The sequence below is a fragment of the Panthera onca genome, chromosome B2 (assembly GCF_046562875.1).
Source record: "Panthera onca isolate mPanOnc1 chromosome B2, mPanOnc1 haplotype 2, whole genome shotgun sequence".
In the NCBI taxonomy this organism is placed as follows: Eukaryota; Metazoa; Chordata; class Mammalia; order Carnivora; family Felidae; genus Panthera; species Panthera onca.
In genome coordinates, this window is record NC_138343.1 from 121228780 (window position 1) to 121253056 (window position 24277).

The window sequence follows — 24277 nt, forward strand, 5'->3', positions numbered from 1 at the left end:
AAGGCGAGACTGGAGAAAGAGCAGTTAGAAGACTGCTGTCCTAACACGTGTAAGAAATTCTACGGGCTGACCTAAGATATGAACGACAGAGACAGAGAAAGGGATATCCAAGCTATTACAGGGTAAAATTAGGAATCCATAATACCTAGATGTATGTAGACAGGTGAGAGAAGTAAAAGTTCCCGGACTTTCCAGCAAAGAAGAATGAGCAGATGGTTAAGTCATTACCAAATAGAAAACACATTCCAGAGAACTAAGAGAAATCTGCTAGTCAGGGTCTTGCTTCTTTGTATGGGTCCTTTCATCAAGTGCACAATTACAGCAGTACATAGACGAGGACTGCCACCAATTTTTTTTTTTTTTTTTTTTTTTTTTTTTTTTTACCACTGTTTAGATACAATCTTGGGTCTATAGAGTTTTGCAAGTTAAATTATAACATGTTCTTGGCACTGGGGACACAAAGATGAATAATAGTCTCTGTTTTCAGACACAGACATAAAGACAGACAAGACTGAAAGAAAATACAGGCAAGGAAATTAAGAGAATTTTGCAGGAGACAGTGCTATGACTACAGATGAGCAAGAACCGTAGCACAGGGAATAAGAGGGAACAGGCAGGAGAGGAAAATACACTCTTACATCATGATGATGAATTAAATGTTACAGAGGCAGAAAATAGAGATCTTAATCCCTAGGACTCTAAATTAGATATGAATATAGAACATATTGGGTCTGAGATTCTTTCAAGGCAAAGAGAAATTGGATAGAAATCTGGATAATCATGTTTGCAGAGGAAAAGAAATGACAGCACCATTAAAACACATGAACTTAAGACCTGGGAATGGATGAGGTAACTTACCGAAAATGAAGGCTGAGAGGGCAGGCAATGGAGGAACTCAGATTAATAAAGAGACAGGCAGAAAATAAGTATTCACATTCCTTGTAGAGTTCTTACAAGGAATTTAGAGTCATGGAATCATGCAATTTTGTGGGCTGTATTTTTAGAAGTCACTTGGTCCAGTCCTTCATTTTACAGATGAAAATTTCAAGCAGATTTCTAAAGATCACATGCTTAATTAATGGGAACTTTGCTTCTTTTGTCCAGGCTGCTTCCAAGGCACACTCCCCTTTCCACTCTGTTTCCGGCTGCACCTCCTCCAGACTTCATGGGGCTGATTTCCTCAAGATTACTGAACCAGGTTTACTTTGAAGTTAAATGTATACGAAAACTGCTCAATCAAGTGTCTCTATAAAATGTTAATGCTTTGTCAAGATCATGATTTTGTGATTTTAGTGAGGCTAATCATTAGTACCTATTTGGATACTTCTGGTCACAGTTAAAGTTAAAATCAATAATTATGATTTCTTTTAGTATTTGCATTTCAAAATCTCCAAAGAATCTATTTGGTTAGAGCCTAGTAGTTACATCAGTCTCTGCTTACCAAAGAAGTTTCTGTTTGACACAATTTTAATTTCCAATGGGAAACTGGATGGGTAGGCTAAGTTCCCCTAATAACAAACACATAAATACTAACTCCTTAACCTTCTGCTCATGCTGATTTTAGGAGGGGAAAGTGACATTTAGACTGTAAGGCATGCATCATAGCATTAGGCTATCAATTTTAGGTCATAAATGATACTCCCAAATTCTTAACAATGATAACTCCAGACCAAAATGATACGACTTGGAAGTCAAAAACCTTTATTGTATATTCTCATAAAACATATATTGTTTTCTGACTATAATGTAAAATTTCAATATAAAGTATGTGCCTTACCTCTCCATCCAACCTACAAGCTCCAGAAGGGTATTTTTTGTTTTCCAAAACATCCAGTCCAGTGCCTGGTACACACTAGGCACTCAAATATTTTAAAAGATTATATAATTTTATATATGGAAAAAAGCCAGTGATTCTCAGCTTGGGAGAAGAGGTAGATGAAAAAAACAAGGCCATCTCTGCCTCTCTTCCTTTGAAAATCCTTGTCACTGGAAGATACTGATGCTGACAAAGTATTATTATCTTTCAGATGTCCTGAGACAGAAAAATAACTCAAAATAACATATCTGATATAGGGGCGCCTGGGTGGCTCAGTCGGTTAAGCGTCCGACTTCAGCTCAAGTCATGATCTCAGGGTTCATGAGTTTGAACCTTGCGCCGGGCTCTGTGCTGACAGCTCAAAGCCTGGAGCCTGCTTCGGATTCTGTGTCTCCCTCTCTCTCTGCTCTCCTTCTCTATCAAAAATAAATAAACATTAAAAAAAATTTTTTTAATGACGTATCTGGTATAAAAATATTTTTATAAATGAAAGAGTGAAGTTCATCTAAGTTAAACAATTTGACCACCCAGATTAACATTCTTTTGCAAATTATAACCTACCTCTTGTTGACTGGTTTCAGGTTCATAACTAAAAAGATGTTTGAAGATCTGCCTCAAGTCAGGAAATTAGTTCAGATGACCTTTTAAGGTTCCTGCCCTCATAATCCTATTTTTAAAAATAACCAGTTAGCCTATTCAGTGAGAATCTCTTCCCCACATATATACCATTAATTTCTAAATAACATCAACTATACAATATTTTTTTAACATGTTAATACTATCATCCACATCAAATAGGGTACTAGTTAGTGAAAACTGTTATCTAGGAAATAATACTCTTAAATCCAGTTAAAAATAACTAAGGTGTACTTGGTTTTGCCTATATAAAATTCATAACTAAACATGAGAAATATTACAAGGGGGATGTTCAAAAATATGGGTTTGTTTACTTAATGGCATTAAAGTAATTTCAAATTTGAATAATACCTATAAAGATGTAAAAACACTAATATAGAACACTAGTTTTGTTTTAAATTAAAATGCTTTTCACCATCTTTAATCTAGGTTTTTAAAGTATTCTCTGAAACAAACTGGGGTGTAAAAATTGATTCTACATTTAAAAATGTGTGTACAGACAAGTATAAAATATAAAAAAGAAAAATATAGGATACAAAATTGTATGTATAATAATTGTATTAAAAAATCTTGAGATAAAGAATAAATATGCATAGGAAAAAAGTTGAAAAAAATATGGCAAAAAACAAAACTGTTGTCTTTGGGTAAGATAATCATTAATGATTTTCCCCTTCTTCTACATTAAGAATATTACTACTTTGATACTGAAGATAATAGGTTAATAGGTGATTTCAAAGAAAAGGAGAAAATATTTATAAGGTTAAAATAAAAACCTTCAAACTAAATTTACAACAGACTCTTAATGTAAGAAAAATTTACAATTTAAAGTAATTTGGATCAAAACACCTTAAGTTTAAGAAACGTTTAAGGTTATTTAGAAAGAAAGGGGGGGTAGAGGGGAGTTCCAGGTAAGTATACTTTTTGCCATCAATCATCACTGTTCGCAAAAATGTTTCAAATATACCCAGTACATATAGGTATTCACACACAAAAATAAGATTTTCATAATTTCAAAGAAACCAGTGTTAAATTTTCAATGAAAAACAACTACTTCAAATATGAAACCATTTCAGTGAATCTGACTACATCTTTAAATTCTAGTTACCAGATGTACATTCAAAAAGTACATCAGCTAGGTTACAGAGAATAAACCACTTCCTTCAATATTACAGCTGCACTGACTGTGATTTATTCAGTATGAATTATTTTTTCACTTTAAAACATCCTTTATATAGCATAATTTGCCTCATCAAATCCACCATGCACCACCACTTGCTATGACACAGAAGAAAAAAGTTTTCATTGGAATCAGATTTCAATTTTTATAAACATTACTGAGCCAGAAATCTTTAAAAATTGAAAAACTTCAGATGAACAGATTTCAACCTGTATATTACATTATATACCTTCAAGCAGTAGCCACAAAATTTATAATCTAATGTATGTAATGAATTTAAATTATGGTATTGTAACTTATTCTATAGCAATTAAACATTCTTGCTATTTCAAGAGTTAAGGAACAAGGGCAAACAAACTACATTACTAATAATGTTCTTTAAGAAAAACCCATTTACATTTTGTTAATATTACTGGGATAAAAATTTCGTTAGACCAGAAATGGAACAAAACCTTCTTATTTTATAGAATAAAATTATATATATCAAACCCTTCAAAAACTACATTGGTGTCCCTTACCATTCTTCCCTAGATTTCTGTTTCATTTATTCTAAACCCTCCCTGAAGAAATCTCGTCTATATTCCTATCCTTGGGATTATCCACCTTGGAAACTTCCTAACAAATTTTGTTAATACTTCATGTCTTGTTTAGGCATGAATGCATATTTGAGAAACACCTCCTCAACAATGCAGGATAACCTAAATTTAATGAGTTCCTACTATGTGCCATGAAATGCCATAATGGCTTAACATATAATTTCATTTAACATTATAGGTACCCTAAAAAATAAGAACTATTATTATCTTAATTTTTTGAATGAGGAATTTGCGACACACAATGCTGAGTAATTTGCTAAAGGCACACAGCTAACAGGTGGTTCAACTGGAATATAAATCCAAGCAATCTACACAAGTAACTGTGCTCTTCTCCAAATTACTGTGGGCACTAGCAGTGAGAATCTACTTCTAGTCATAAAATCAGAGAAACACTAAACATTTGGATAGAGAAAAGGCATAGAGGAAAAGGCTCATAGCATGCACATGAGCTGAAGTAAGAAAAAAAGTTTACAAGAACCTTGTTGAAAACTTCAAGAAAGAGTGCCAACTTTAAAAGAGATAAATAAAAATTAAACTGCATTAATAATTTAAAAGGCATTAAGTTTCATTAATATTCTCATTATCTAGCTGTCATTTACACTTTTATTTTAGTGACTGTAAAATACACACATATGCGCACAGACACAGGCCTACATAGGTCAACCTAATCCATATTTCCATCTAGTCCCCAATTTCCTTCCTTAATTCTATCTTTGGGATCTTCAAGAACATGGCCTCAAAGACAGGAAGAGGCTATTGCATTGAATAATCCTAAAAAATAAATAAATAAAATTAAGTTTTAAAAGGACACACAAAATGTCATATATACTATCTGCACATATCATCTTGAATTCACATGTGGGACCAAGAGTCATTCCTAAATGATTTAAAAAGACCTGGAAATATTGAACACTATCCATATCCAGAAATAACTCCCTAATAACAAATGTAATGAACTTTAAAGCAATCAGTAAAAGGAAGAAAATAAGGGAAACCAACACGGTTTTAAGAGACTACTATAGCATAAAAGCTGGGTTAAGTAAATCAGAATACACTTTGAAGTAGATAGCATTATTGCCATTTTAAAGAAGAAAAGAAGTCTCAAATCCAGTCACATTAGCAAGGCCATGCAGGTAACAAATGACAGAACTAGTGTGCAAAACACTGATCTAATTTGAGAGCTACCACCCCTCTGATCCCACACACTACTGATACATACTATGATACATACAAGCCCATGCGTTGAAATTTTGTAAGAAAGTAAAGTTTTACCCTTCTTTACACACTAAAGTAAATTTTAGAAGAATTAAAAGTCAGACATTAAAAAAGTCAAACATAAAAAATTCATATAATTCTCTCAAAAGAAAATTTGGAATATGTATAACCTAGAGGTTGAGTTGTTTTGTTTTGTTTTTTACTCCAAGACTCGAACCCAGTAAATTAAAGACAGATAGAGTGAAAGTTTTTAAATTTTTCTATAGAAAAAGAGAGCATAAAGAAAAAGACTAAGCAAACTATTTACAATGCGTAGAACTAAAAAAATTCTCTCTTAAACACTGGCCTTAGCAACATATTTATAGATATGACTCCTCAGACAAGGTAAACAAAAACAAACTATTGGGACTACACCAAAGTAATAGTGAAGGAAACCATCAACAAAAAGCAATCTACTGAGTGGGAGAAGATATTTACAAATTATATATCCGATAAGGAGTTAATGTCCAAAATATATGAAGAACCCATAACACCAAAAAAAAAAAAAAAAACTGATTAAAAACACAGAGGACCTGATTGACATTTTCCCAAAGAATACATGCAAATTGCCAACAGACACATGTAAAGATGCTCAACATCACTGATCATCAGGGAAATGCAAATCAAAACCACAATGAGGCATCACTTCACACCTGTCAGAAGGGCTAATATCAAAAAGACAAGATATAACGAGTTGGCGTGGATGTGGAGAAAAGGGAACCCTCGTGCACAGTATTTGGGAATGGAAACTGGTGCAACCACTGTGGAAAACAGTATGGAGGCTCCTCAAAAAATTAAAAATAGAAATACCACATGAGACAGTAATTCCACTACCAGGTATTTACTCAAAGAAAACAAAAACATCAACTTGAAAAGATTTATGCAAAATGATGCTTACTGCACCATTATTTACAACAGCCAAGACATGGAAACAACCCAAGTATCCATCAATAGATGAATGGATAAAGAAGATGTGACATACACACAAATATACACACACACAAACAGAATAATACTCAACCATAATAAGAGAATGAAATCTTGCTATTCGCAACAATATGGATAGACCTAGAGAATGTTATGCTAAGTGAACGAAGTAGGAGAAAAGACATGTTTTCACTTACGTGTGGAATCTAAAAAACAAATGAACAAACAAAAAAAGACTCTTAAATACAAAGGCTGCCATAGGGAAGGTGGGTGGTGGATAAGTGAAACAGGTGAAGAGGATGAAGAGGTGCAAACTTCCAGTTACAAAATAAACAAGTCATAGAGATGAAAAGCACAACACAGGGAATAAAGTTACTAATATCACATGGTGACAGATGCTGATGACACTTATCACGGTGAGTACTGAGTAACGTATAGAACTGTCGATCATTATACTGGACACTTGAAGCTAATACACTGTATGTCCACTATACTCCAATAACCACTTTTAATTGGTATCAATATAAAGACTTCAAATTAATAAGGAAAAGACAGCCTAATTAAAAATGGGCAAAGGATACAATTAGCAATCCACAGAACAAGTTCAAATAACAAATGAATATATGAACATACTCGATTTCATTAATGATCACAAAAAATGCAAATTAAAGTAGCAATGACACATTAGTTTCTCACTTGCCAGACTGTCCAAAATCAAGAAAAGTAATGATACCTACTGCTGGAGAAGGGATGAACCATAACTTTCATAAAGCACTGGCCATATCTATTTAAAGCAAACAATACGCCTTTCAACACAGTAATCCCATTACAGGAAATCAATCTCATAAATCAAAAGCCCTAGATTGTAAGGATATATATACACAGATGTTCTACAAGCAGTGCTGTTCATAAAAGCAAAAATTGGAAATAAAATGTATGTCCTTTAATATGGTAAATTTTTAATAAATTGTAGTATAACATTATCATGGAATATTACATAATCACCAAAAGTTGAATAAATTGAAAATATTCTAGTTGACAATGGATTATAAGAATGTGAAATTATAGTATTTTTTAATAAAACATTAATGAAAAACCCCTGTATGAGTGTCTATTTTTATATATTATGTGGAAATAAATAAATATATGGAAGAATCGAATCTAAAAATGGCTAAGTGGGGAGAAGAGCCACGTGGGGCTTACAAGAAAACATCATGAATGACTAAAATAGGCCTCAGAAAGTCAAGACTCATTTAATAAGCACCCTAACGCATTACACTTTAATATAATCATGTTTTAACTGCACCTGTTCCTTAGTTGGTAGTAAAAGAGCACTTTATTTCTTTGAACTAAGTTCAGTTATCACTTGTTGAGCACTTTCTACGTGCCAGACACTGCCAACAGCATCACATACGTTATTTCTTTATAGAAACTTCTAAGTTAGGTACCATTTTCTCATGAGTAACTGGTATTTTAGACAATACCAACCTCTGTAACAGCACACACAGTGCAACACACAGATACAATTTTCAGAAATACGTAGGTGACTGTCACCTCAACAAGCCACCCAAAAATGACATAAAAAAGTCACCACCTTTGATGCTTATCCACTCTATTAATGAATGAAAACTTCAATACAAATACAAAATCCATCACTGAAATATAATTATCCTTTATAAAATGTTACAAATGTTATTATGAATAACAATTAAATGTAAGAGTAAATTAGCACAATCCATCCAATTGCTTTAAAATTGCATTAAAAATGCCCATACCTTTTTAACCAGCTACTCTATCCAATACTACTCTACAAGATCTTTTATCAAATAATTGAAAAAACACACAAATGTACAAAATATTTACTGTAGCATTTTCTGGAATAATCAACTAAAAAACTTAAGTTTGCAAAGTGTCTGATTAAATAACAGTATTATGTTAATAATTGTTGGCATACAATAAAGGTCTATGGATAGCTGTTAGGGGCAGAGGCAGGGGAAAATGGAGAGGTGTTATGAGTATAGAGTTTCAGTTTTGCAAGATGAAAAAGTTCTGGAGATCGGCTGCAAAACACTGTGAATATACTTAACACTACTGAACTATACACTTAAAAAATGGTTAATACAGTTGCTTCCGTATCTTGGTTACTGTGAATAATGGTTCCATATCCTGGTTATTGTGAATAAACATGGGAGTGCATATAAAACAGTGGTCAATATGGTAAACTTCATGTTATATGTATTTTACCACAATTACAAATAAAATTAAACAAATTTTTAAGAAACTTTTAAAGTACATAGTACATGACAAAATTACAACAGATTTAAAAAGTGATGTGTGGTCCCATTTAAAAAAAAAACTAATATTCTCCATATATATAGAAATAGGTACACAATGTATAAGAAGAAGGACATTGGTATTAGAGGCATCTTATTCTGTATGCTGGTTTCACCATGTACTAGTTTTGTGGCCTAGGACAAGAAGTTTAGCCATTTTTGAGCTTCAGATCCTTCAACTGTAAAACTAGGATAAAAATAATCCCTCCTCTTTATGATTATTGAATATTAAAGGAGATAACAGATTAAAGACAATGTTTAGTACAATATCTGACATATAAGTGTTCATTAATATTGTCTACTATTATTGCTTAAATGCATCAAAATGCTATAGTTCTAAATTCTGAATAATAGGATTAAGGTACATGTTTTTTCTTCCATTGGTTCATTTGAATTTTCTAGTTTTACTCAATAAACACTATTATTTATTTAAGCTTTTGCCTTAAAATGGTACGAAGCTATCAACTATTAAAAAAAAAAAAAAAATTAAATTTTTCAAGACTTCAAACCGAACTGTTGCTCAAGAAATGGAAGACCACAAAGTAGTTCTAAATTAAATAAACTAGAAAAGGACTTCATTTCTTAGGATTGCTCATTTGCAAGGACTTGGAAATTGATACCAATTCTCTATACATGAAGGCCAAGTCTCTTGCCAAGTTAATACTATCAAAAAAAAAAAAAAAAATGCTTGAAAGTAATTTTTGAATACCTCACTAATGATAAAACTGGTTTCCCTGGCAAGGGATTTAATTTTATCCTTAAGGTATTTATCAACAAATACCAAACAAGGTTAAATTTTACAATATAAAAGTTTGCTGCAAGTACTATGTAACAATGAAAAGGGCACTGGAGTTCAAAAAAACTCCATTTGAGTTACAATTTACCTCTTAACACCCATGTGAATGAAGTCAATTTATTTATTTAATATAAGCCTCAGCTTCTTCCACCTAACTCACAGATTCTCCGAATGACTAAATACAATACATACAAAGCCTGAAACACAGTTTACATTTCAATATATTCTATTCCCTATCGTTTCTTGAGAGGTAGTAGCTCCCAGACAGAACACTACATACAGCCAAGAAAAAGAAACAGGTAACATGTTCAGAGGGAAAGCACCTGGCTACATATGGTGTTTCCAGTAAATCATATGTAGCCCTCAGGGGCTACTATAAAGCTCTACAGGAAAGTCTGTGACCTCAATCTAGGTCTCCAATGGCTACCACATGTTTTTCTGATAAAAAGTGAGTATGAAATAACTAAAATGAATGTTGTCATTTGCTTCCACTCTATTCCTTGTTGAACTACTTAACAATGCTTAGTATGTACACAAAGCACTCAAAATATACCAAAAGAATTTATAATTGCCTTGGAATGAAACATGAAAGTATATAGCTATAATCAGATTATAATTTCTATGGTTAAAAAAAAAAAGTAATCAAGCCTAAAAGAAAACTCTGTATTTGGCATTCATGCAATTCTTATATGGTACTGGCTCTAGCAAGAAAAAGATAAGCTGTTTTGAGAGGTTAAAGCAAATTATTTTTAAATTAAGCAATTAGTGTTTAAGTTTTTCCAGTGTAGGTGTACATACAAAGAGAATCTTAAGACCCATCTGAGAACGTTCTGAACCAGATGAGTTTTTTCAGTGAAATAAACCACTTCCTTTCAAAAGCCCACATAATTTTAAAGCAGAAAGTCAATGAACTCTGAAGTTTTCTGTACAAGTATAAAATACTTCTAATTGCTTGAATAAAATTACTCAGTGATAAATTAGTGAAAAAAATTTTTCAAAGAGAAAGGTATTTTACAGGGGACATCAAAAATATTAAATATGCCTACTTTAAACTCCTTACAAAAAAGGATTAAAGTAAAATGAAATATATTTTAAGCACTTTACTAAAAGTTCATGTTTAGAAGTGTTCTCATATTAACAATTTTTCACTGTAATATAGACTTTTCAAATTAATACTGGGATTTATTTCCAGGACATGTTAAAATCTCACAACACGCTCTACCTGAGAAGAAAGAAGGGTGGCATCTCCTCCTAAAACTCTCATGTCATTTGCTCTTCCATTTCGTTGGGTGATGTTTAAGAGACAAACAAAACACAATAAAGAAATAGAAATGATCTTGTTGCAAGCATTTACAACTCTTACAATTTTATCTTTTTTTCAATTCCCTACACCTTCTCTAGTGAACAACCTACCATTAAGACTCAAGAATATGAAAATCATTATGTGCATACTTATAATATTTCAGACATTCAAATAGAATACAGATATATATATATATGAAGATTGCTTAATTGACTTATTAAGAAAATAATAAGATATAGAAAATAACTATATCCTCACTATGTACAATTAGAGTTTATTTTCTAAATGAAGGGAAAACAAGATGAAATTCAAAGGGAAAGGAAAATGAATAGATTTCTAAACAGTATGAGCAAGCCAATATTAAGACAAACCTTATCAAAAATAGCTCAACTGTAAAGTATACTATTAAAATATACTTCTCCAAAGTCTCCAAAACTTTTAAACAATCAGTTCTTTTTTTTTTTTTTTCCAATGTTTATTTTTGAGAGAGAAACACAGAGCACAAGTGGGTAAGGGGAAGAAAGAGAGGAAGACACAGAATCTGAAGCAAGTTCCAGGCTCTGGGTTGTCAGCACAGAGTCTGAGGTGGAGCTTGAACCCATGCGCTGTGAGATCATGACCTGAGCCAAAGTTGGACACTTAACCGACTGAGCCACCCAGGTCCCCCTCAACAATAAGTTCTCTTAATGATTTGATTAATTTAAATAATTATTGGCTACTTTACTTGTAAGGTGATAGCAGTATCAATTTCAAGAACTATAAAAAATGTTAAATTTAGATTACATAAGATTCCTTTTCCAGATTTGCAGACCAACTATTTTTCTTAATACTTACTTTTTTTTAGGTCAACTGTTTTTCAAGAATCAAAATAAACCCAATGTTAGAAAAAGCCTCCAAAGCAATCAAGAATTAAACCTCACCTCACACAATAATATCCATTGTGTGGGAAATTACTTTCTTCCAAGTTAGGTTGACTATACATTTATAAACATAAATAGTAAGACTTTTTCTGCCAAGAACTTTCCTTTCAAACAATACTACATGTATTTCAATTTCTGGATGTTTTTGTTTAAAAAAAAAGAGTCTGTGTTACTCAGTTTGGGGAGTATCTTCTCCTTTGGTAGGTTTAAGTGGCAAGGAAAACACCATCAGAAAACTACAAGATTGTCCCAGGATTTTACTGCCTAAATATATGTTCTTTTAGCAGTCCGCTCATGAATGTATAACAAAAGTACACAATAACCTGTTCAAAGATTATTTGTATTTGCTATTGATTTTCCATTTTGCATATGCTAAAAAAATGAACTAAAATGTTATCTAAATTAAGGAGACACATTGACATTTAATGCATTATTTTAGACATCAGAGTTCTGGTTAATTATGCCATAATAAAAGGCTAATTTTCACATAGGTATTAAGTTCTCAGTCCAAAATTCCAAAAGTACAGAAACACTGAAAAATTCTCTAAATGAGAAATAGAAGAAATTTCTCTCTATACTGTTCAGTGTTATGTCATGATTAAGTCAGGCTGATATGGATAGTGGAATCATTATACCTAAGCATTTAAACCTTTGCTACAGTCTGCCTTACTGACAAGCCTCTCAAATCAGTCTAGTTTTACAGCTGAAAAGAGGGTGTTTAATATGATCAAATGCTCTAAGACAAATTATACACTTTCTACCCTATTTTTCTCCCAAAACACATACATGGGGCGGGTGTGGGGAGGGGAGAAAGAGAACTAAGGACAAAAGAGAAAATGATAAAAACACCAGGAGAAAAAGTTGGAAAGTAAGCCAGCAGAACTCCAGAGAAATGTGGGCCGGGGAGTAACACTAGAGAAATAAAAGCCACATTAAACGCAGCATTATCAGACTAGCTAGCAACATACAATAATAGAGAGCAGTACACCAGTATCTGCAAAGCCCTCCACAAAAGCAAGAGGGACCTAAAACCATGACCTGTCAACTGGTCATGCAAATATAGGCCCACAGAATCCTTTTCAAATATTCAACAACTTGGGAAATATTTCACACATGTGTATTTTGCAAGGAGGGGATGGTGAGCGGTCAAACCAGATGTCACAGTCAAATGAGACAAATAGAAGCCTAATCATGAAAATGCTATTTTAAAATGAACTATGGTTGTTTTGAAAGTAAGGAAGCTTTGAGTACAGAATAAAATAAAAATGCTATACATCTTGGCAATAAATAATACGACTAAAAATACAGGACAAAAAGAGAGAGGGGGCAAGTATAAGAAACTGTAACTTTGATGAGCTCAACTTTTAAATCCAGGACTCATTAAATTAACTGTTTAAAGTTAATAGTTCAGTTAATAGAAATGTCAACATAAAAGGTATAAAGGTAAATATTTTAACTAAGAACTTAAAATATCAACAAAAATTATGAGAAATAGGGAGGGGATGAAGTATAAATTAATTTCTTCATCTTCCATAATGAGAGATCAACCTGTTTCTTAGTGCTGGCAAATTAAAGTATGTTACTATGTTACAAAGATAGTACAAATCTCCAAGTTACCAAACAGTACACACCAAGTCAAAATACAGACCATGTATCACAGAAGGTATTATACCTAGCCTATCCTTTGACTCTGACAAACGCAATTATATCTACAGGAGGCACAAATAACCAAAGTGACTCAAAACATTGAAAGTAAAAGGATGGGGGCGCCTGGGTGGCGCAGTCGGTTAAGCGTCCGACTTCAGCCAGGTCACGATCTCGCGGTCCGTGAGTTCGAGCCCCGCGTCAGGCTCTGGGCTGATGGCTCGGAGCCTGGAGCCTGTTTCCGATTCTGTGTCTCCCTCTCTCTCTGCCCCTCCCCCGTTCATGCTCTGTCTCTCTCTGTCCCAAAATAAATAAAAAATGTTAAAAAAAAAAAAAAAAAAAAGGATGAACAAGTCCAATTTAGGGAAAGCAATCATGACATTAAGCAAATTGAATTTAAGTCAAAAAGCATAAAACAAATCAGAAAGGAACTTTACATTAAGGAAAATTCAAATCCACAGAAAGATCATGTGTCTTTACATATCAAAAGGCATAAGGTAAAATCTGTAAGTAATAAGATGAAATAAAATAGAAGGGTATTATATTTTAACTTACCTCTCTCTCAGCCTACAATTAAGGAAACAGATTTTAAGTCAGCCCACTGAACCCTCTAACAATTTAAAAAGTAACTGACAGAAATGTATCATATTTTGTATTCCTCAGACAGAATTCATATTCTTGGCAAGTGCCTATGAAACCATTCTAAAACTACACTGGGCCTCAAAAAAAAAAAAAAAAAAAACCTCAGTAAACTTCTAAGGGCACAGACCACATTCTCTAACAGTACAGTGAAATCAGTAATCTTAACAAAAATAACGAAACTCCCACAATAACCTGGAAATTTTAAGACTTTCAGATTCTTGGCTTAAAAAGGAAATCAAAATAAAAATTGTGAATTATCCAGAAAATAACAGTAACTCTAAAGGAACCCAGAAAATAACAATGATTCTAAAAGAACCCATGAGCAAATATAGTATCCACAGGAAAAATAGAACTACAGAGACTTAGGTAAATAAGACAGAATGTAAACAATGCGTATCAACTACAAAGCAGTGGGGAGAAATAAGGAAAAGGTGGAGCTAGGACTCCAATCTAACAATTTATTTCGCACAACAGAGAGAGAGATCTGCAACTAAATGGTGGGTCCATGAGTATCTGTTATATTATTTTCTTAATTTTTCTGTGTTTGCAATCTCATAAATTAAAATTAACTTCTATAATAAAGAATTGAAAATGCATTTAAGTTAAATTAAATGTTCCACTCAGAAAGGCAGAGAAAAAAATGGAAAACAGATTAGATAATAAACAGATTACTCACAAACTAATGAAAAAATATACCAGTAGAACTAATTATTAATCCAAGAGCCAATCTTTGGAGAATGAAACAAATTAAAAGTAATAAAATCAAAAGAAAACAAAGCTGGCAGAGGGGAAGAAGAAAGTGGAGGGGAGAAAACAAAATAAAAATGGAGGGGCACCTGGGTGACTCAACCAGTTGAGCCTCTGACTTTGGCTCAGGTCCTGATCTCATAGTTCGTGAGTTCGAGTCCTATATTGGGCTCACCGTTGTCCAAGTGGAGCCCGTTTCAGATCCTCTGTTTCCCTCTCTACCCTTCCCCCACTAGTGCTCTCTCTCTCTCTCTCTCTCTCAAAAATAAACATTAAAAAAAATTTTTTTAATAAAAAAATAAAAATGGATATTGGGGCACCTGGCTGGTTCAGTCAGAAGAACATCAACTCTTGATCTTGGGGTCATAAGTTCCAGCCCCATGTAGGGCATAGAGATTAAATAAAACTAAAAAAAAAAAAAAATAAGAAGAAGAAGAATGGAGATTTAACTAAATATAAAAGAATCTAAAAAAATAATGACAATGTTTGCTATAATGCTAAACAAATACACCTGAATGAAATGGATGGTTTTCTAAGAAAAATAAAACATTCAAACTGACTCTAGAACATTTCTCTATTGAAAAAGATAAATCCTTTGATGACACAAATAATTTCAATGCTCTTTAAATTACTTAAGGGTAAAGAAAAACTCTTCTCTATAAAAGCATCATAAAGAGGGACGCCTGGGTGGCTCAGTTGGTTAAGCGACTGACTTAGGCTCAAGTCATGATCTCCACTTTTGAGTTTGAGCCCAACATCAGGCTCTGCCGAACCCACTTTGGATCCTGTTTCCCCTCTCTCTGCCCTCCCCTGCTCATGCTTGCTCTCTCTCAAAAATAAACATTTAAAAAATTAAAAAAAAAAAAAAAAGCATCGCAAAGAGAAATTAAAACCTGAAAGAACACACACATATACACAAGTATAAATTAAATTTGCGAATAGATGGAATAACCATCAACAGAATATTAGCAAATAAAATCCATCATATTAAAAGAATAAACTACCATGATCAACTAGGATTGTTCCACATTATAAGTCTACTAGAAAATCTACTAAAATTATAATGTTTAATGTTTAATAATGTAATGTCTAAAGCCTTTTGCCTTTGATAAAGACAATATATTTTCTCCAAACATTTTTGAAAACACTAAATATCTCAATAAAAATTAGAACTGGATTTTTTCCCCCCAGATAATTTGACCAGCTTGTTTCTAAAGCTCATGTGGAAAAAAAAAAAACCAAGAGAGATAACTCAGGAAAACTACGAAAAAGGAAAGAAGAAACAAGATAGCCTACAAACATTAAAACCAAATCAAAATTGTGTAAGAATTACCACGGTAACTAACGATCTGGTACTGGCATAAAACAAGACAAAGAAATGGAAGAGTACAGAGTCCCAAAATATAGAGAGATAGGAAAGAATTTAGTGTATGTCAAAGACGGCAGGTTCAAATCAGGTTAAAAGAGAAAAGGGACATGTAATTAAACAAAAGGTACTGTGACAAATCCAACTGCTGGAAAGACAAAAGATGCTGGTGAATAAACTGCATTCCTAGCTTCCTCCGTAATGGCAGCTAGATCAAAGAGTAAAAGGTATTAGAAAAGAAAAAGAAAAGAACAGAACAGAAAAGAAAATCTGTCAAATGTATTAGAAAAAATGAATGATTTTTTAAAAAATTATCTTTTGCTGGAACGGAACTTTCAAACAAAAACCTTTAAGAGAAAAGATTGACGCATTTCAATACACGAAAATCAAAATTCTATCTTATAAAAATAACAAGCTGGTAATCAGAAAACAGTATTTTCCAGGCATACAACAAAGGACTAATGTTTTTTTTACTTTTAAGTACATGTACACATATATATACAATACATACGTTGTATATATACACACACAAAAAGTCATTATGAAAGACAACGAGCAGAAAAATGGGTAAAGATTAAAAGTAGACAGTTCCAAGAAAAAGAAATACAAATAGATTTAAATATACGATAAAGCAGTTAGCCTCACTCTATTAAAAACATATAAATAAATGAAAAAAAATATTTTCTAATTATCAGGTTGGTGTAATACCAGAAAGAGTAATAACCATATCTGTGAGAATCTACACAGAAATACTCAGAAACCTGTGAGAAAGGAAATTAGTACAATCTCTGTTAAAGATAATTAGGCAGCATCTATCAAAAATTTAAAGTATATATTTTTTGGCCTAGAAATTCAACTTCTAAAAATGTAGGGTGTTCATTTTGGGGTCATTAGTGATAGCAACTGAAAACACTTAAAATGTTTATCAACAAGGGCTATTTAATGTACAACCACATTAAGAAATCCTACACAGCTTCCGAAAAGAATGAGATTGATCTCTGTATAAACAGTAAAGTCTGCAAAAGGCTTTGACAACTGGTACAGATAGAGAAGTGTTACAGCATCTTCCCATTTGTCTAAATATATACATGCAGGTTCACATAGTGATATGCAAGTAAAGTTTCTAGAAGAATAATACAAAAGAAACGATTTGTTTACAGATTTATTTACAGCTTCCTGTAGGGAACAAGACTGTGGGAGTGAGACTCACTTTCTACTTTAAACCCTTGTCTACATTTATGTGCCAGACATACTCTAAGCTGAAGAGACATCAGTGAACACATAAAATACCTGCCCCCATAGAAGCTGCATGGGGGCCATGGGGAGCAGTAGGGAGACAGGTAATAAAAATAACTCTGTACGCACACACAATGTCAGATGATTTAAGTGCTGTGAGGGACAATTCAACAGGACTACGAGGGAAAGGGACTATATGTACAGAGGGGTATAATTTTACATGGAGAGGTAATAAAAGGAATGCAATGAACTAGGGTGCCTACGAAGGTTCCCCTCCCGAGGACTGGGAGTGAAGTGATATATAAACTACAACATGAAGGATGATCAGCCAGGAGAAATGGGGGTGGTGGTAGGGGCAAAGCACTATACAGAAGCAGAGGAAACTCAGGTAGGTCTGTTCTGGGGGGGGGGGGGGGGAGGGGGAGGGAGAGAGGGCGTACAAAACAGAAACAAATTCAGAAAAAGTCTTATAAAATAATTTAAAAGGTTTATACAGAGGACAGAATATTAGAGCTAGAAAAGTTACTCTGGTTGTAATGTAGAAAGTGTTTGGGGCAAAATAAAATGAGAAGTAAAGAAACCAGTTCATTTTTCAGTAATTTTGCTCAAAACTAATGGCCTTTTAAGAGGTAAACTGGCAGTAACGATGGAGAACAGTGGGGTCAAAAAATGTACAATGCCTCCTCATTATTGACGGTTTCCATATTTAGAAATTCACCTATTCACTAAAGTTTATTGGTAACCCCCAAATCACTATTTATGGCACTTTTGCAATCACTCCCAGACAAATGCAGAGAAGCAAAAAATCTGAGTCACCCAACATGCACATTCCCTGCTGGGTCAAAAGGTGATACCCTGCCTTCTTGTTTTGGCTCTTACACCATAAACAAGTATCCTTTTTATGATCTATTTCGTGTCACATTTTTCACACTGTGATTTTAGTTGGCTACTTTGCTGTTTAAAATGGTCCCCATGAGTAGTGCTAAAGCACTGCCTAGCGTTCCTAAGTACACGGCAGCTGTGACGTGCCTTATAAATAAAAGCCATGTGTTCGATAAGCTTTGTACAGGCCTGAGTTATAGAGCTACTGGCTGTGAGTTCAATGTTAATGAATTAATGATATGTAAGTAATACATTTTAAACAAATGTCTTTTAATAGATACATAAAGTAAGGTTACATACTGACAAAAATGTTGTGACCAGAAGATGAAAGGAACCTAACCCTGTATTTCCTGTAAGAGCAATGCTTCAGCATTTGAGAAGTCAGTGTTGGCATACTGCACTCAGCGTTCACTAATTTGTGATTTTATCCAATGTAACTACCACAAACAACGACAATCAACTGTACATACACAGATGTTTTTACTTATTTGTAAAGCAGAAAAAATAGGACCGGTAATCAATTGTAAGTAAATGAGGGAGAGAAATCAAGGACGATGTTAGCTAGGTTTCTGGGTTAAGCAACTGGAAGACAGAGACACTACTAAGAAAAATAGGAAACAGAGGAGGCAGCAGCTTAGATCAGGAGGGCAAAGATGTCAGCTTTGGAGAGTGTAAAGACATGTAACTACCACACTACAATCAATATAATTATGTGTTTAAGTACCCACAACCCCTCCTCCCATCTGAGGTTAACAATCATTGCTTTGTTCACCTTGTGATATCTCTTGCAACTAAAATGATGTGATGTTTCCCTTTCGGTCATATAATATAAACCAGGCACGTCAACATCAGAAATGGGCACTCTGTCAATTCTTTCCCCTTCTACTTCCATCCTTGCAATTACAATACCCATATTCGTTATAACCTATACTTTAATAGGATTTCTATGTTAAGTCCTCAAAAGTAAATACATACGAAATTTTACCTTTTAGAAGGCAAGAATTTGAAATGGCAAATATCTTAGAGGAAATTCTTTACAAACAGGTAGTTCTTTTTTTTTTCTTAATTTGTTTACAGGAACATAAAAGTAGTACCTTCAGCATAAATTATTAAAATTCCATTCTGAAGGCTCAAGCTTATCTAAAAATCCCTATAGATAAACTGTGTTGTTTTCTTACTTGATTTTGGAGAACCTCAGAATTGTAATTTATTTCAACGTCGCTTTTACAAAAATGTATATATACACTCAAAATGACATCTTTTACACCTTAAAAATTAAAAATACAATGTATAATTGCATATACTGAGTCTTATATAATTTTAAAAGAAAACTAGTAAAGAAATTACTATCAACCCTTCCCTGTTTAGTCAACATTCTCTTTGTTCACACAAGTAATAGAAAACAATTTTTAGGCTACTACAAATCTGACTCTATAAGCAAATACATACTTGTAGGAATACAAGACAAAAAAACTTGTTGATACACAGTTCTTCCTCCATGTATAACTGTGCACTTGTTTATTTGTAGTGGTCCACATATAAATTCAGGATCAATTTAAAAGATAAATAATCACATACGAACCCATTATTTTCTCTCAACTGTGTTTATCTTAACAGTGCTTCCCTTTACATACAAAGAAAAGCACTATACTGGTTTTATCTCTGATGTGAAAATCAGTTGTATGACCTCCCACCGAACACTAAAAACAAAATATAACACACTTGGGCTATTTATTACTACTTATATGAGAAGACAATAGGATGAAAGGAAAGTTCAAGAAAGAAGAATTAAAAGCCAAAGGAGGGAAGGAGGTTGGAATGCCAATTATTAAACTGGAAATAGGAAAAAGGTAAAACAAAAAAGAAAAGTTAAGCGAAGTGTTCTGTAAGGAAGTGAAACCCTAGTTCTTGCCAATTAATGGAAAGAAGAATCATAACCAAAAGAGCCAACCAAAGACTTGAGAATGCAAAAGGACAAAACATCCATGAACATTAGATCATTTAAGGACAAAAAACGTGACCAAAACTAGTAATTTTAAATATCTTTTGTATTTTGTATCATTTAGAACATAATTACAACATTATATCTATTCCTAAAGTAAAATTTTAATGCACTTGATCATAATGCAAATAAAAATGACTTTGCACTACAAAACTTGTATTAGAATTGGAAAATAAATCAAAACACTTAGCATACCTGAGCTACCAAACAGCAGTCAAAAACGGGCAGTTGGTGCAGAGTACGCATTTAGTGCGAGCAAATCATCGTCACTGAGGTGTATCCATAAACAGGCACTGGTCGCTTTATCAAGGGCCAAAGGCCAAGGGTGGAAAGGGCAAAGGGTCTTCTCGGCTCCACTCTCTGAATCTCAGAGACTGACAATTCCTTACTCAACAAAGCCAAGTACATGTCATGTACTTGCCTGATGGACCAGGAGCCATGACAATGGCAGGGAGACCTATTTAAAAATTGTTGCCTTTCCTATCATCCTGCAATATAGGATTTTCCCTAAAGAAATAACCTTATAAATGGTAGTTACAATCCTAATGAGCCAACAAAGGGAAATCTAGTTCACTACAAAATCTACTTTTAATGGCTTAAAAGTATTACATTTCCACTTGAAAATCTGTTATAAAAGATGGTAAAATAATAGTACCACTGTTCAACTTTAATATGAGTTACATAAATATTTGTGGATTCACGTGCAAAGTGGGTACACTTGCATTAACACTTAATCTATCAGGAATTTTGTCAGTTCCAAACTCATAGAATACAATTCACTTCTAAGTTGGAGAGGGCCCATATATAAATCTAGTTGATGAGTCATACACTAATTTTGCAAAAGTACTAAAATGTTTCATCAAGGTATAAGACTAGGAAAACACAATCAGCAGTTGGGGTAATTTAAACTTTAAAACTGACCATAAAATATAACCTAATTTATATCATCTCATAAGTATCAGTATGATATACACTGAAATACACAATTAAAAACAAAACCTGAAGGCATCACAAAAAAAAGTGTTTGGTCAAGAATAAGGAAAACATAATTCTAGCTTAAGATTTCCCACCAAAACAGTGGATATAAAAACATCATACACAGCTAAAAATATTGGAATGTCATTCTGAAAATAAACTGAAACAAGAAATACAAAAAAGAAAAATTATAAAAAGCACTCTGAAGTAGCTGCCAGAGAAAGTAGGTCTTTACTAGGAAAAGGCCAGCTATTTTATTTTCATTAAGAAATAACATTTTAGATCCTACTTTTTTCTGCAAGAAATACTAATGATACAGTATCAGCATCCTCTTATGCAAGACTATAATTCCTAATTAGCAATTTTCCTTGGTATTTCTGATTACGAGAAACTATAAAATATAAATTCACATTGGTCAGGTGCTATCCTTAGCATTAGTAATTCTTTCCATTCTATTGATTTCTTCCCCTAAGGCAATAGTTCTCAAGTAAAAGTAACACATCAAAATCACCTGGGGACTTGTTTAAAAATACACAGTCCCAAAATGTCATCCCTCTGAGACTAACTGACCATGTCTGGATTGAAGCCACGGCATCTGTTCTGAAAAAAATTCCCCTAGAGATTCTGATCGCTAGTTGAGGACCACTGCTTTCAGGGATGAATTACATACTTGTTCTACTGCCTAGAAGAGCTCTGATTTGGTCTGACACTGCTGAAACTTGGTCATGGTAGCACATACACTGTCAGTATCAGAGGAAAACACATTTTATTACTTACATAAGAAAAAGCTAAAGAGATCTGATAAAATTATCTATTCAAACAGCATGCAACCATACTTGAAAACACTTTCTACATATTTATTTCAAAGTGTGCATTTAGGACAAATGGTTTCGAAAATGTATAAAAATAATTTATGTACTAATCCAACTTCAATATGTACATGGTCCCTTAAAGGATTTTCATTTTATTATCATCAAAAATGTATTTCAACAACCTCCACAGTATTCTTAAAAGTCAGGGATTTTAAAATTTTCTAATAGAAAAATTTTATCCACCTACAGAAAAATAATGAATGGGAATGATATCACTAATATTTTAAAATATAATTATGTCTCACCTATGCTATGCCACATATCAGAAGAAAAATCTTTATCTCTAAACTAGAATAATCCCAAGTGGCATTTTCATTTAAGAATGAAGCACAAAAATGTTTTACAAAAGAAAAGGTCTCATTATAAAAACTTATAAAGTTGAGTGCTTCAAACAAAAATATCTGAGGTTTGATTTCACAATATCAAGTTTCCATATGCATTTTGTAAACATATACACCCACTTTAGGCTATCAACTTAAATAAAGCCAGTTATCACTAAAAGAAAATATAGTAAAAAAAAGTTTTTTTCAGTGCAAAAATACATTATCAACTAAAGTTATCAACTGACTGAAGACAATTTTAATATAAAACCACAACTCTCATCCCATAATATACAGTAATCCTATAAAGATTTTAAATTAAAACAAAAACTCTACAACAGTTATCAAGTTCTCCTGTTACTATTCTCTAGTGAAAGCTTTCTTCTGATTAGCTTTTACAATGTCATCAGGAGATGCTGATTTGAAGTCAAATGGTGTTATTGCTATAAGAGGACTTATTTCTTTGTCCTTTATGTCTTGAACTTGTCTACTATAAAGAAAAGTCTTATAGAGGTCAAGGGTGCGTCGCTTGCAGCTTTTCAATGGGTAACGAAGACACAGTGTAGAAGCAAAAGCTGAAGGTCTAGCAGCAAGAGCCTTGGTCCAAGAGAGAGAAAAAGGTGGGTTCCTAGTCAAAGAGCCTTTATTGGTTCTCTTATTATCCTTAGCAGAATTGAAATTTTTCCCTAACTTCGAATTTAAAACTTTAGTTCCTGATGTTGGAGCAACTGATTGGTCTACTACATGTTTTGGAACAAAATCAGGGGTTTTTATAAGGACACTAAGATCAATATTTGAATCTATTCCAGGTGAACTCATTTCAGATACACTGAGCTTAAAGGAATCCTTCTTAAACTGAGAGTTGTCTACATCAATTGTTTCTGCAATCAAATCAGAAAGTGACAAATTCTCAAGGTCTCTTGTAGGAGAAGCTTTACAAAATGCCAAAGATGACAGAGATCCTGTTAACTCTGATATTCCAGTCGAAGATGGATACCGATTTGCTAGCCTTGACAAGGGAAAAGATCCCAAACTGAGATCTGTGAAACTGGCAGATGACTGGTTACAAAGATCAGATAAAGTAAAGCACTGGCTTGGATTATTTTCTTTGTGTTCCTGAAACAGTTCAGCTAGGGATGGACTTTCACACCCGGCAAACTGCAGACTGTCATCTTTTAAAATGTAATTCTTGGCACTCTGTTCAACTGAAGAAACACTTCCAACTTCAGTCATTTTACTAGTATTTAAATTATCATGAGCTATATTTTCCAATGAGCTAGTTAAGAGCAAAGGACTATTTAAATTTCCTAAGTTGTTCTGTACTGGAATGTTATGGATAGCAGGAAGTGAATTATTCTGAATACATAAAGAGTTACTAGGCGTTGTGCTCTTTATCATTAAGGATTTTAAATCTGGGATTTCTTTGAATGCAGAATCATCTTTGGAAATACATTCCGATTCATGAGGTCTAAACAGATCAGCACCTAGATTCTTTGAAAACAGACTTTCCAGACCATCCGTGGATGATAATCTGACTGACGGCTGACTTTTACAAGAATCTCTTGGCGCATCATCAATGAGGTCAGCTAGCGAAAGCTCTTTTGTTAACTTACATGATTCTAGTTTCTTTTCACTTTTAGGTCTGTCAGGTTTCTTTTTTTTATGGAGTAAAGAGTGACTTGGTACAACTGAGGAATTATGATATAATCCATATTTTGCTAGTGGGCCAGAAAAATCAGAGGGTTTGCTACTACAATCCAAATGGTTTGCGGATTGAGGACAAGAGCTTTGAACATTATCAGCTGAAACTTGAGAGGAAGATAATAAGACTCC

General features: G+C 33.3%; 1 protein-coding gene across 5 annotated transcripts in view; it reads right to left on the reverse strand.

Annotated features, from left to right (window-relative positions):
* HBS1L (HBS1 like translational GTPase) overlaps positions 1-24277 on the reverse strand; it is an 86737-nt gene that overhangs the window by 46856 nt on the left and 15604 nt on the right. The window contains exon 1 of one of the 5 annotated variants that reach the window (XM_060616724.3): positions 24058-24144. The exons of 2 other annotated variants lie outside the window; for them this stretch is intronic. Coding sequence is in view for 1 of the 3 variants with exons in the window: in XM_060616722.3 (XP_060472705.1) it covers positions 22805-24276 (1472 nt within the window). In the remaining 2 variants the exon portion in view is untranslated. Of the gene's footprint in view, positions 1-2377; positions 2401-17306; position 24277 lie in introns of those variants that run through there. 2 more of the 5 variants (XM_078447342.2, XM_060616722.3) reach the window with 2 other exon arrangements.